Below are 12,875 nucleotides of genomic sequence, written 5' to 3' on the forward strand. Positions count from 1 at the left end.
CAGGTGGTCATAACCCCAGCTAAAACTCAAGGTTCTACTCAGAAGAAAATTGATGTTGAAGGACTAGCAGCCTCCTACAGAGAGATCTTGGGGAGGTGGCATTTAAGATGAGTCTTGTAGGCAGGGTAGAATTTCCACAGCTGGACATGGGGGTCCCGGAAATCCTGGAAGGGAACAGCTGGAGTAGACACAGAAGAGGAGAAGCATGGGGTGTATTTGGAAAGTGGCTAATGTGTCTGGGTGAGGGAGGTCAGGTGCTGATCTCTAGGGTCCAGATTGTATTCGGGGGGAATGGGGAGTCACTGAGGCAGTCTGAGCAGGCAGGGCGCTTTAGAGAGCTCAAGTTGTAGGAAGAAGGTAGAGGGTCAATTGCAGGGGGAAATTAGAGGTAGGTGCTCAATTAACACGCAGACCTAGTCCTGAAGGAGCTTGCAGACTAGTTGAGGAAACCAGCCCTTCCTCCAGGGACCAAGGACTGACTCCTCCAGGAGGGACTGAGACCCAAATCCTACAAGTGACTCAAAGTGGAAACGGGAGCTCGGTAAAGGAGAGCGCTCTGTGGACGCAGGGGACTCTCTTGAGGAGGTGGCTGAGCTGAGGCGTGAGGAACAGGTCAGACTTGGAGACAGAGGAAATAAATAGCTGGACAGGGGTAGACATTCAGGGCCAGTCCTCCAATAGTCTGATTGCAGAAGACCTACCACCTGCATTTGTCCCTCTCCTTCCGGCTACATTCCCCGCTCTCAGGGCAGTGGGATCAGTGCTGCTGGCGGAGTGCGGTCCTGGGAAACCGAAGGCTGCACAGCAGTGCCGAGCTCTAGACCTAGTGCAGCGGAGGGTCCCAGCCTCTCCACTTGTGTCTGTGAGACCTAAGTCAAGTGATTCTATCCCATGTGCCTCAACCCGCTCCGGGCAGATGGGGTCATTAACAGAGCCTCCCGAAGAATGCAGCTGTGGGCACAAGAGGGAAACTCATTTGTGAGCAAATGGAGACGGGAGATGGGGGTGCTGAGGTGGGTAGTTCCCACCTGGATCTGTGACCCCATGGCGACCGTGGCTGTGGCCTGGGAGCTTCTGGGGCTGTAGCTGTGGGTGGATGGTGGTCTGAGGATTACAGGTGAGAGAGCAGGTGCCAGGCTGTCCTGTGCCCACAGTGTGTGCTGGAGGGCACTTTGGGCAGGATTGTGCCCAGCTCTGCTCCTGTGCCAATAACGGGACCTGCAGCCCCATCGACGGCTCCTGCCAGTGCTTCCCCGGATGGATTGGCAAGGATTGCTCCCAGGGTAAGCTGCTGCCCCCTGGAAGTGACCCTCACCTAAGGTCAGGCCTCGAAACACCCCATTCCTTGCCCAGAATCTCTCTGCCCCTGGTGCCTCCTCCTGCTGGGGCTAATGTCTCCTACTGCAGATAGGAATGTCCACCTGAGACAGTGGACATTCTAGCTCTCTCGCTGACATGATGAGTTATTAGGATTGATCGCTGGCATTGTGAAGTGCTGGTATTACAGGTAGTGACCTTTTGGTACTACCATAAATGCTATTAATACTGAGAATTAATACTCCACCAGCAGCTGAGCAAGGATGGGGAGGGAGAGGAGGCAGGGACGGGCATGTCGGAGTTTGGGAGTAGGGAAGTGAGGCCAGGGCAGCCACCTCCAAGGAGTGAGCGTGTCCTTTGGGCGGCCCACGTGAGTGACGGGCAGGGCATCATACGCCTCCATGTGGTATTGGAGGGGCTGTGCGTGTAAGGTGTACCCAATCTGGCACGGAGTTAACAGGGGTCTCCTAATCTAAGGGCAGCACCCCTCAGGGAGGTCCCAGTTAGATGATCTGGCCTGAGGCAATTTCCATTCTGATGGCGGAGACACAGCTACCAACCTCCGAGAGCTCACCAGCCGAGTCCCTACCGTGGGAAAGTTCCCGCCCTCATGGGGAAGTGAGCACACACCGTAGTCACACAGTAAACTGCAGTGTTTCGTTCACCACACACACCCACACTCCAAATCAGTCAGTCCTGAGAGGGAAGGTTCAGAGCCCTGAACTGGGAGAGCGGGCAGAGTCTGGGTGGAACGGGAATCATGGGGGACCGGGCCAAGAGGTGAATGGAGGAACCCTGGGAACAATTCTGTCATGCCCCGTGAAAGCCAGGAAATGCCACCTGGGTGCATCATGCATCCTGGCTGACATGCACCCCCCTTGCCGTTCCCCCTCTTTCCGTCTGCTCTTCTGCCTTGCCCTCACCCTCTGCATCCTATCCACCCCCAGCTTGCCCACCTGGGTTCTGGGGCCCTGCCTGCTTCCACACTTGCAGCTGCCACAATGGGGCGAGCTGCAGCGCTGAGGACGGGGCCTGCCACTGCACCCCTGGCTGGACAGGACTCTTCTGCACGCAGCGTAAGCCCCGCCTCCCGGCCTCCCAGCTGTTCTGAATCCTGTGCTGCAGCCTGCTGGCTGCCTGGGGTATCGTCTAGGCCTGCAGGGAGGGAGGGAGGAGGTGGGCCCCAGGGCCAGGAGCCCTCCCACCCCTAGGACTGGGGAGCCTGGCTGGATTTAGGGCTTGATGGGCCCAAAGTCCTGGAAGGTCTGGGCTGTAAGGTACCCTACCCATCACCAAGACCAGACCCTTCTTGGACAGTAGGGCCCAGAATGATGAGTGGTCTGTGGCCGGAAAGCCAGGTGACCCCATTCCCGGGCACCCCATTCCAAGGCCTGATTCCAAGGCACCTTTGTCCAAAGGACTCCCCGCCTCTACCCCCTCATTGTGAGGGTTCAGAGTGTGGAGATGGCTCGGGGACACGGCCTCACTAGTCCTCACCTATGCTCAGAGGTGGCAGAAGACGGGTTTGTTCCCAGCTGCCCCTCCGCAGTGGCCCCCACCGTTTCTTCTCCAGGCTGTCCAGCAGCTTTTTATGGCAAGGACTGTGGGCGCGTTTGCCAGTGTCAGAATGGCGCCAGCTGTGACCACATCAGTGGCAAGTGCACCTGCCGCACAGGCTTCACCGGGCGACACTGTGAGCAGAGTAAGCTGTCCCAACCCATGACCCTAGGTGTCGCCGCCAGGCCTCAGCCTCCTGCAGCGGAAGATTCCCCCTTCAAGGTCCACCCATTCGGGGCTCTGCAAACCTGCTCCCTTGGCTTCTGGAGCAACTCCCAAGGGAAAGGCTGAAGGCCGTGCCTACAGTGCTGGTTGAAGTTTCTTCCTCCATTTGGGTGGAGGTGGGGGAATGTTGAGGCACCGCAGAGGCCTGAGCGGGTAATGAGGGAGACAGGTGTTGTTTGATTCTTCTTTGAAGTCCCTAGGACACCCAGCTCTGGGCCCAGCATGTGGAGGATGCTGCAGAAATGTGTCAAGTGAGGAAGCGGGTGGCTGTCCCCTCACTCAGGGCTAGAGGAGCTCTCTATTCCCAAGTATCAAATAAAAGCAGGGAAATAGGCTTCCCTGTGCGGCAGAGCTGGCTCATAGGCAGAAGTGGGGGGCTTAGTATGGCTGTGTCTCACTGTCTGTCCCCACTCTTCTGTGTTCCACAGGATGCGCTCCAGGAACCTTCGGCTATGGGTGTCAGCAGCTATGTGAGTGCCTGAACAATGCCACGTGTGACCACGTCACCGGCACCTGTTATTGCAGCTCTGGATTCAAAGGAATCAGGTGTGACCAAGGTAATACAGAGGGCAGAGTGCCCAGGCAGGGGGCTGTGGAAAGGGCCCCGTGGAGGCAGAATCTAGGGAGATTCCAACGGGAACAACTGGACTGTATAAGGACACTGTGACTTCCCTTTATTCACATTTGGGAAGAAAGCAGGAGTGGGGTGCGCTGTGGAGTGGGGGGCGGAAGCTCCAGGTGCTGGAGAGGCAGATGCAGCAGGCAGCCTGTCACGGTTTCCCTGTGTCACTCTTGGCAGGCTTCCCGTGAGCCAAGCAAGGGTAACAAGCTAATGAGGTGGACAGGTCAGCAGGCCGTCTGAGGAGCTGGCGAATTCTGGTTCTGCCAACCTGCTAGGTGTCCTTGGGCAGGTCATTTCCTTTTCCTGGGCCTGTTACTGCACATGCAGAGTGGGAAGAGATTAATCCTTGTCTCCCACCACAGCACAACTCAGGGACTCAGTTTCTTCATTTATGAAAGAGAATGAATTAAATAGTCCTTATTTCATAGAGCTGCTGGGAAGATTAAATGAGTTAAAATCTGTAACTCATTTTTAAAACAGGATGAAGTAAACATTCCCTTGTTTCCCACCGACGATTATATTTGTTCCTTGGGAGTTCCCTAGGAACAAAGGGGGGGGGTCTCACCCCCTTTAGGCAGTTGAAGCAACAGGCACAGTGAGGCCTGGGACCCCAGGGAGTGAAGCCGAGGTCTCCTAACGTCAGAGGAGCCTTGGCCTGGCAGGGGAGGGCGGAAGGAAGGGCACGGAGGCCTGCCCCGGCTCAGGCTGCCCTCCCTCCCCCCGCAGCTGCCCTCATGATGGAGGAGCTGAACCCCTACACCAAGATCAGCCCAGCGCTGGGTACAGAGCGGCACTCGGTTGGTGCCGTCACAGGCATCGTCCTCCTGTTGTTCCTCATTCTGGTGCTGCTGGGCCTGTTCGCCTGGCGCCGGCGGCGACAGAAAGAGAAGGGCCGTGACCTGGCTCCCCGCGTCTCCTACACACCTGCCATGAGGATGACCAGCACGGACTACTCCCTCTCTGGTAAGGGCTACGGCCCCCTGCGTCCCCCCACTCCCCCTCCACACACACCAACCCAGGAAGAGTCGCACTGTATCCTGGGGGACACCCGAGTTTACTGCCAAAGGTGGGGTGGTCGTGCCTGCAGGGCTGGCGGCTGGGGCTGGATGCTCAGACGCCCCTAGAGAGAGAATGGGAATGGAGAGCAGGAGCCCACTTGGGAAAGGTAGACGGGGCTCCCTGGGGTGTCATTTCCTGGGCCCCCAGCAACGAGTGCCTATTAGGAGCCTCCTTCCAATTCCCCAGAGATTTCCAATCCTCCGCACAGGGGCAGCCACACTAAGCAGTAACTTTCCTAAACCCTCCCGGGGAGTCTCTCCCCAGCCTGATGCCTGTGATACCTCAGGAAGCTGGCCTTGGAGCCCAGTGTCAAGACCCTGTCCCAGTGTTGCTTGCTTGGGTGAAGGCCTCAGAGTATCCCCTTCCCAGTTCCCAGAGTTAGGAAGGCCCCGTTAGTACAGTGGAGGGGATGGTGTCTGACTTGGGGGACATGTGACAGTGTGGGCAGTGTCCCTTTGGCCAGGCCTGCTGGGACCCAGTCTGTCCACACATGTGGTCACAACTCCAGTGGGAGTCTGCGTGGAGTGAGGGTAGGGCTGTTGGGCCGGATCCTTCCTCTCCCGAGACCTGGCCTGCGGCCTTAGAAATAAGGCTTTTTGCTTCTTATTTAAACAGAAGAGGTCAACATGCTCTGAAGTTGCCCATAGCCCTGGGCCCCAGGAGGCCAGGCCTGTCTGGGTGAGCACACGGATGGCAGCTCACTCTAGCTGGCTCCAGAGTTCATGGTCGTCCTGCACCCTCCTACACCTTGTGCTTACGAACCAACATCATATCAGCCCATTCCTGCTCCCGTGTTTCCCTGAAAATAAGACCTAGCCGGACCATCAGCTCTAATGCGTCTTTTGGAGCACAAATTCATATAAGACCCGGTTTTATGTTATATAAGACCTGGTATTATATTATATTTTATTTTATTTTATATTATATTAAGATCGGGTCATATATTATAGTAAAATAAGACTGGGTCTTGTATTAACTTTTGCTCCCAAAGACACACTAGAGCTGATTGGCTGGCTGGGTCTTACTTTCGGGGAAACACAGTAGGCGCTACAGGATCGACAGAGGCAGCCGACACACAGGCCTGGCCTTGAGTCCCTGGCCTGTACGGCCCGTCTACCACCCCCCTCCAGTTTCAGCCAAAACAGTATCCTCTGATGAAAGCCCAGGCCCATAGAAAAGATTTGGGGATTTTCTCATATGACTATAACGAGCAAGGTTGGCCGGGTTTTCCCGTGCCATTCCACTGGAATTCCCCAGCTCTGTCGAGAGGTCCTGGAATCCACAGGGCAGGAGGGCAGGACTGGGGCCAAGAGGAGTGGGTTCTCTTTATGGCCTCACTACTGGGATCCGACCCTGGGGGAAGGCAGGGGAGGCTCAGCACAGATGAGCAGTGACTCAGGGACGTCTGAGGCTGTCAAAGCCAACACTCCCCCCTCATGCACGCTCCAGCTGCTGGTGGCACCCTCCACACTGGCAACACTAACCTGCATCCTGCGTGTTGCGGGGAGGGCCACCCCAAGGGAAGGGGCAAATCAGGCTCCACGAATTTCTGTGGGGGTACTGGATGTCAGGAATCGGGGGATGGGGGACTTGGCTGTCTCTCTTTACAGAGCACTCTCAAGGCTGCCCAGGCCAAGCAGTAGTATTGGGGCATCTCATGCCAGGGGCAAGAGTATGATGGTATGTGGCACCTTGTTCTCTCCCCAGATTTGTCTCAGAGTAGCAGCTATGCCCAGTGCTTTTCCAATTCCAGCTACCACGCACTGGCGTGCGGGGGGCCTGCCACCAGCCAGGCCAGCAATCTGGACAGGAACAGCCCCACGAAGGTACCGGGCCCCCGATTCCCCAACCCCTACCCACTGTCCTCCCATTCGGCCTTTACCTCTGCCCAAGAAGGAACTGTACACACCCACAACCATTTGTTGTAATCAGAACCAGCGCAAGGGACGTGGAACCCAGACATCAGCTAGAGCCAGTGTTCTTGTTGACAGCGAGTCCTAGGGGCCTCAGCTCACAGTTGTCAGCAAACCCTGGGCTGGTGGCAAGATGTCTTCTTACAGGCCCCGGGGCAAGGAGGTCTCAGAACACACGTGTAGTGAGCCCCACACGTGTAGAGAAGACCACACTGGGCAGAGTGGGAGGTTCAGAAATGAGGAAGAGCCCCAAGGACCACAGGGTCTGACGGGCTCATGTGCACACACCTCCTGACACCCAAGCATGTGCATGCATGCTTGTGTGTGTATACACACACACACACACCACCCCCACCTCTCCAGGAGCAGACTCCTGGCTTCCTAACACCCATCCTGGACCAGGAACATGGACAGGAGCAGTTTTCATACTCCAGGTCTCTGCCCTAGAGCTCTGGGAAACCTTTCTCCCTGTCGGCCCCACAGAAAATGTCCCTCAGCCAGCCCACAGACCATACTTGCTGCCACAGAACTGGTGGCAGTGCCGCCTGAACCCCCTAACAATAACACAGACACTGTACAGCTCCCAGGGCAACCACTGTCAAGCCAGCATCCCAAGGCCACTCCCTTCAGGAGCACTCAGCCTCCAATTTCCTATGAAATGCGAGGGCTGCATCAGGACCCCGGGGGGCCCCTATGCAAGGCCTGTAGCCATCAGCCCCGCACACAGCCCTGTCTTTACCCCCTCTTCCAGCGTATCTCCTCAGCTCAGACCCCATTTCTAGCTTCAGCATGAGGCTTGTCTGAGGAGCTGAGGCTGAGGGAGGAGGCCCTTTTAACCAGAGCCACATGGTGAAGGCCGTAGCAGGTTCAAGACAAAGGATGCCAGGGATGCAGGATGCCATTATTCTTGGTCCCATTCTAACAGGAAAGTGCCAGCCACCTTCCTTCGGTAAGGAGCTGGAGTGATGCAGAGTAGCTCACTTGGTGACCCTCTGACTTAGCTCACCCCAGGGGCCCCAAGTGGCTCTGTGTGGTCAGGGACTCCTCAGCCTGGCACAGTCAGGGCACATGTAGCAAAAGCAGACAGCTGTGATGGCATGGGAAGGATATGGGTCTGGACGCTGAGACCTGAGTTGACCCAGCTCTGCCACTGACTCCTTATATAACCAAAAGCAGGGCCCACGAGTAGGACTCAGGTCCCCACCTGTGAAATGCAGACGACCATCCTTGCCTCATACTGCTGAGAATGTAGGAAGAGGAAAAATTGTATCCTAAGTACACTTGGTCATCTGAAAGGGAGGCGCACTCAGCCCAGATCAGGGGGCAGAGGTGACAGAGTGTGGCAGGCTTCGTACTCCAGAGCCCCCTCTCCTGTAGCTCAGCCCCCCGGGCTGACCCGCTTTCCCCGTCAGGACCAGCCAGCGTGGCTCAGGCCAGTTCTTGGCTCTCGGGAGCACCTGGCCTGTCCTCCTTTGCCCCAGAGCCCGGGGAGCCTAAGCTTCAGGCAGACAGCTTAGATCAGGGCACACTCTGCCCCCGCTGGCCTCGGCCACAGCGTGCTGGCCTGTCCTAGATCACCTAGCTCTCCCTTCCCCACAACTATCTAGGACCGAGGTGCGTCAGGATCCTCAGAGGGTGGGTGCATAAGGCTGGGCAGGGGCACCTTGGGGGCACTAGGCATTAACTGGCTCTCCTACTCTCCAAACAGCTCAGTACCAAGTCCCTTGACAGAGACACAACAGGCTGGACCCCCTACAGCTATGTGAACGTGTTAGGTCAGTAGTGGTTTGAGTGTGGTTCCCCGCCATCATGTCGCACCCCGTTCAACTTCTTTACATGGAGAAGGGCCCTGTCCTAGCTCCAAGAGAGAGGAGTACATGAATTCTGAGCACGGTTTCCCCCAGGGAGAAGGGGGTGGGGAGGAAACCCAAGTCCCTGTTTCAGCTCTTCTAAGCAAATGAAGCCCAGGACCCTCTTCATTCCTATACTAGGGGGTAGGGAGATGGTGGCTCTGACCCAGGGACAAGGGAGACAGCCCAGGGCCCCAGATGTGGGGATTCCAGATGAAGGCAAAAGATGCACTCACCATCTGGAAAAGGAACCCCTGCCTGACCCAGACCCTACCAAGGTACCCCTTTCAAGGTTTTCTTCCCTCTGCCCCACTGACCAGGTGGACACCAATTCCTATGGGACATAGGGGTAGGGGGGAAGGGGTGAGGGGAAGCAAGGCCAATGGCCTCAGCTCTAGCAAAAGCCCCAGGCCCTGCAGGCCCCAGCCCCTTTGGATGCTACACAAAGAAGCCCTAATTCCTTCCGGCCTGCCCTACCCTGACCCTCACCCCTCAACCCCCACCCCCACTCCCACCTTACCAGGCCCAGGGAATAATGGTTCGTCCCTGTCATTCCTCTCACTAGACTCCCATTTCCAGATCAGTGCCCTGGAGGCCAGGTATCCGCCCGAGGACTTCTACATTGAACTTAGACACCTCAGCCGTCACGCTGAGCCACACTCACCAGGTTAGACACCCCCAGCCCTCCCCTCCACCCCGGGCCCCGAAGGCTCTCAGACCAGTCTAGACCCAGCACTTGCCCTATCCCCCATTTCTACCCCTTGCCTGACTCACCCCCATTGGTTCCAGAACTTTCAATAGAAAGAGGAGTCCCGCTCCTTCCCGACATTATTAGTCACAGCGCAACCCCCTAACAAGTGAAACCCTTCTGCTCCCATCATGGTCAGTGGATGTGGACAACTTACAACTGGTATTAGGTGACCAGGACACAACATAACTGCATTCCCTGCAGTCCACAGAATACAGTCCCAAACCATTGAGAAAGGACCTGGGGACGGCAACGCCTCTGGGGTTCTCTGGGCCCTTGTGGGTGTGGATGATAAACAATTGGTTCTCTGGCCAGAAAGCGCAATATCCCCCAGAGAGAGAGCCCAGACCCACCTGTGGCCCAGGCCAAACTCTCACTCATCCTAGGGATCTGGAGAGATCGGGGCAGGATGTGTCAGCAACATTCTCTGTGCTCATGTATCAGGTTCAAACTTGGTGGCCTGGGCAAGATGGAAAAAGACTTTGCAAGTCAGTCCTGCAATGGGAGAATGTGGGCAGGAGTTACAGAAGGAGGCTCCATAGTAGGTGCTATGAATGAACAGAGAATGCTACAAATAGCTCCTTTAGGGCAGGGCCTTAGCATATTAGACAACCTGGGCTCTAGCTGGTTTCTGGAACTCAAGGGAGAGGCAGCTGTACCAACCCCTGTGGGTTCCTAGGTCCAATAATACTAACAAAAGTGAAGATTCTAAATTCATCTGCTGGTTGAGTAGGCATGGAGGCAAAGATCCTGGGCCTGTACCCAGGAGGCTGTGCTCTTGGCTATGGGGTCCCTGGGCGGTATCCAGGGCATTCAATAACCCCACCAAATACAGTCCCCCCGCCCCCACACACACACACACTACCACCACCCTGTTATCTCTTCCCACATGGGAGCATCCTCTGGGCTCAGCCCAGATTTCTCCCTGCTCTGAGCTCTCCCTCTTCAACCAGTAGAGCCACAGTCACCAGTCATTTTGTGGCTTACACTCAGGCAGGCTGGTGGCCAATGGGAAAATACTTGGGGAGATCTGGGCTCTAGATGCAACTCAACGTCTCGCTTGCTTGTGTGGTCTCAGGCAAGTCACTGCCCCTCCTTGGGCCTGTTTCCTGTTCTATGAAAAGCGGAGGAGTTAACAGCCCAGCCTCCTTCCCACAGGGAGGGCAAAGGAAGCCCTTGTCTGGTATGAAGTGCTGAACTGATGCCAGGGACGCAGACTGGTGCAGTCGTGTTTCTAAAGGGCACAGGTATCTAGAGGCCCTTTAGAAAAAGAGCAAACTTGGGAAAAACTTAGACCTGGTTCTGCCCTATCACTCAGAAATGTGTGGAAGGCAGGCAGGCAGATAGGAGTAGACTCCTATTAATTCTAACCTTGGGGACTCTGTGGGGAGGTACGGGAGGTACCCAAACAGCACTGGAGTGGTCACCAGTGTCAGAAACCGATGAGAGTCAAGCAGAGCCAAACTGTATTTTTGTAAGCACTTGCTTCAGGCCTTGTCTGGTATTGTGTCCTCAGTTAAAAGCTGAGAATAGAATGGCTTTGGCTCTGAGCCAATGTCATTACTGTCCCAACCTAAAAATGCTAGACAATTTCTTTTCTGGAATCAACAGCAGCTATGAACCTGAGCTTGGTCCCTGAACCTGTATATTCTGCTTACGGGGGAGCTTAGGACCATCACTGTGGGAGCCTAGGATAAACTGTGAGCCAAAAGGGAGAAAAGAAATCCTTGGGATTGAAAAACATTGGTAATATTTTACAAAGACAGCTCTCAGTTAGGTGCCAATGGTCCACCCAAAGCAATGGGAATGACTGTACATCCTATAAAGATTAATCAGGAGCCTCAGCCACCTGTCCACCTCCCTCTCTGGGTCCCATCGGTCGAGCTTGAGATCCAGGAGAGGCAAGGCAGGATCAGAGGTGAGAGGTAAGAAATAGTCTTTAACGCTATTCTAAATCCAACAGAACTAGGCTTTGGAATGGCATGTACCCTTCCCCCAAGCTAAGCACTGGTTCTGATTTATCCCTTATCCTGTACTTTTGCGGCCTGGAACTTCCCCTATAATGACTGCAGGTGGCATCAGAACTGCCTTTGATCACCTGGAATGCAGTCCCCTCAGAGGGAAGGCTACCGAGGAGGAGTGCTGCATATGCCAGGGGGCGCTGTAGACCACCGTGAATGCTTATAAGCCCTTTAAGAATTCCTGTACGGTCAAAATGATTTAGGGTAGATTAAACCCAGAATAACTTTCTAGCACTAAAGAACTATTTATTTTCTGGGTAGGGGAGAAAGAAAAAGAAAAAAGATGAAGCCAACAACACATGCAGTCTAAGTAAACCTCACTCACCCCCTTATTTTTTTCTTATACTCTCTATCTGCAGGTGCTTGTGGAATGGATAGACGTCAAAACACATACATTATGGACAAAGGCTTCAAAGGTAGAGTATCCAATCCTGACATCCCGTTAGAAAGGGCTTAGCAAGATAAAGAGTGTGGATCTGAAATGGCCAGAAATTCTACCAGAGAGAAACTGTGTATCTTTCCCCCCCCTCCCCCACAAAAAGTCAAAAGACCACAGGACCTGGGGCTGCTGGGTAGCTCTGCCCAGGAGGAGCAACCATAATAATAATGGATTCATCTTTCGATTTCAGTTGCACCTGCTTAGCAAACACTGTGGGTTTTTTATAGATGCCAACTAAATGTCTTCGGAAATGGAGAACGTCATTATCCAACCAATTAGTACGAATTAAATTGATTAAAAAACCTGAAATAAAGTCAATGTACCTGCCCCAGAGGCCTCCTGTCATTGCACTGGTAGGAACGCCACCCTACACCTGCTGGCTTTCTAGGGCACGATGAATGAAAATGATACCCTCATGTACGGCATTCACCCTCAAGAGAGCTCTGTCCCCTGAGCACAGGGAACCCAGGAATAATCCCAACTCATGGGAACTGCAAGTGAGATCATCCTTCTAGGGAGTCCACAGGTAAAGCCAAGATGAAAGTTCAGGTCCTGCCACTGGGCTTCGGCCCTAGGTTTAAATGACAGAATGTGTGAAATAGGTGGCTTTGAAACTATGTCACTTATTACTCTGTCACTTATTAACTGTGACTTTAGACTGTGAGCTCTCCAAGGCCCACTTTCCTCACCTGCAAGGTTTGGGATAATTGTGCCTGTCCTATTATTGTCTAACAAGGTTGTCATAGGCATTCAATAAAATCACAGATGGGAAGTGTTTTTGCATATTGTAAAGGACTGTACCTACGTCATAGGGCTGTCATTTTGTTCATTTTAGCTGAGGTCTATTTAAGAGTCTCCCCCAAACTGAGTAAGAAATGACTGAAAGCAGAGGTCCCAATGGATATCCTAAATCTAGCTGTGTACCAGAATCACCTGGAAAGCTTGATAAAAACACAGATTTTCACTCCCCATCTCCCCAAGATTCTCATACCGTAGACCTAGAGTGGGGCCATAGAATGTACATTTGTGCAGAGCACCTGACGGTATCCATTGTAACGTATCACCCAACTACCACTTAGAAACCTCTGGTCTACACTCACCCAGATTTCCCGGATTACTGTTCT

The 12,875-nt window shown here is 54.3% G+C and overlaps 1 protein-coding gene across 9 annotated transcripts in view; it reads left to right on the plus strand.

Annotated features, from left to right (window-relative positions):
- MEGF11 (multiple EGF like domains 11) overlaps nucleotides 1–12,875 on the plus strand; it is a 342,599-nt gene that overhangs the window by 314,910 nt on the left and 14,814 nt on the right. For 2 of the 9 annotated variants that reach the window (XM_033107352.1, XM_033107351.1), the window contains 9 exons: nucleotides 1,155–1,283; nucleotides 2,265–2,393; nucleotides 2,891–3,019; nucleotides 3,528–3,656; nucleotides 4,448–4,684; nucleotides 6,488–6,606; nucleotides 8,402–8,468; nucleotides 9,109–9,210; nucleotides 11,672–11,728. In XM_033107352.1, coding sequence (XP_032963243.1) covers nucleotides 1,155–1,283; nucleotides 2,265–2,393; nucleotides 2,891–3,019; nucleotides 3,528–3,656; nucleotides 4,448–4,684; nucleotides 6,488–6,606; nucleotides 8,402–8,468; nucleotides 9,109–9,210; nucleotides 11,672–11,728 — 1,098 coding nt within the window. Of the gene's footprint in view, nucleotides 1–1,154; nucleotides 1,284–2,264; nucleotides 2,394–2,890; nucleotides 3,020–3,527; nucleotides 3,657–4,447; nucleotides 4,685–6,487; nucleotides 6,607–8,401; nucleotides 8,469–9,108; nucleotides 9,211–11,671; nucleotides 11,770–12,875 lie in introns of those variants that run through there. The other 7 variants (XR_004423155.1, XM_033107353.1, XM_033107354.1 and 4 more) reach the window with 7 other exon arrangements.

The sequence above is a fragment of the Rhinolophus ferrumequinum genome, chromosome 6, assembly GCF_004115265.2.
Source record: "Rhinolophus ferrumequinum isolate MPI-CBG mRhiFer1 chromosome 6, mRhiFer1_v1.p, whole genome shotgun sequence".
NCBI lineage: Eukaryota > Metazoa > Chordata > Mammalia > Chiroptera > Rhinolophidae > Rhinolophus > Rhinolophus ferrumequinum.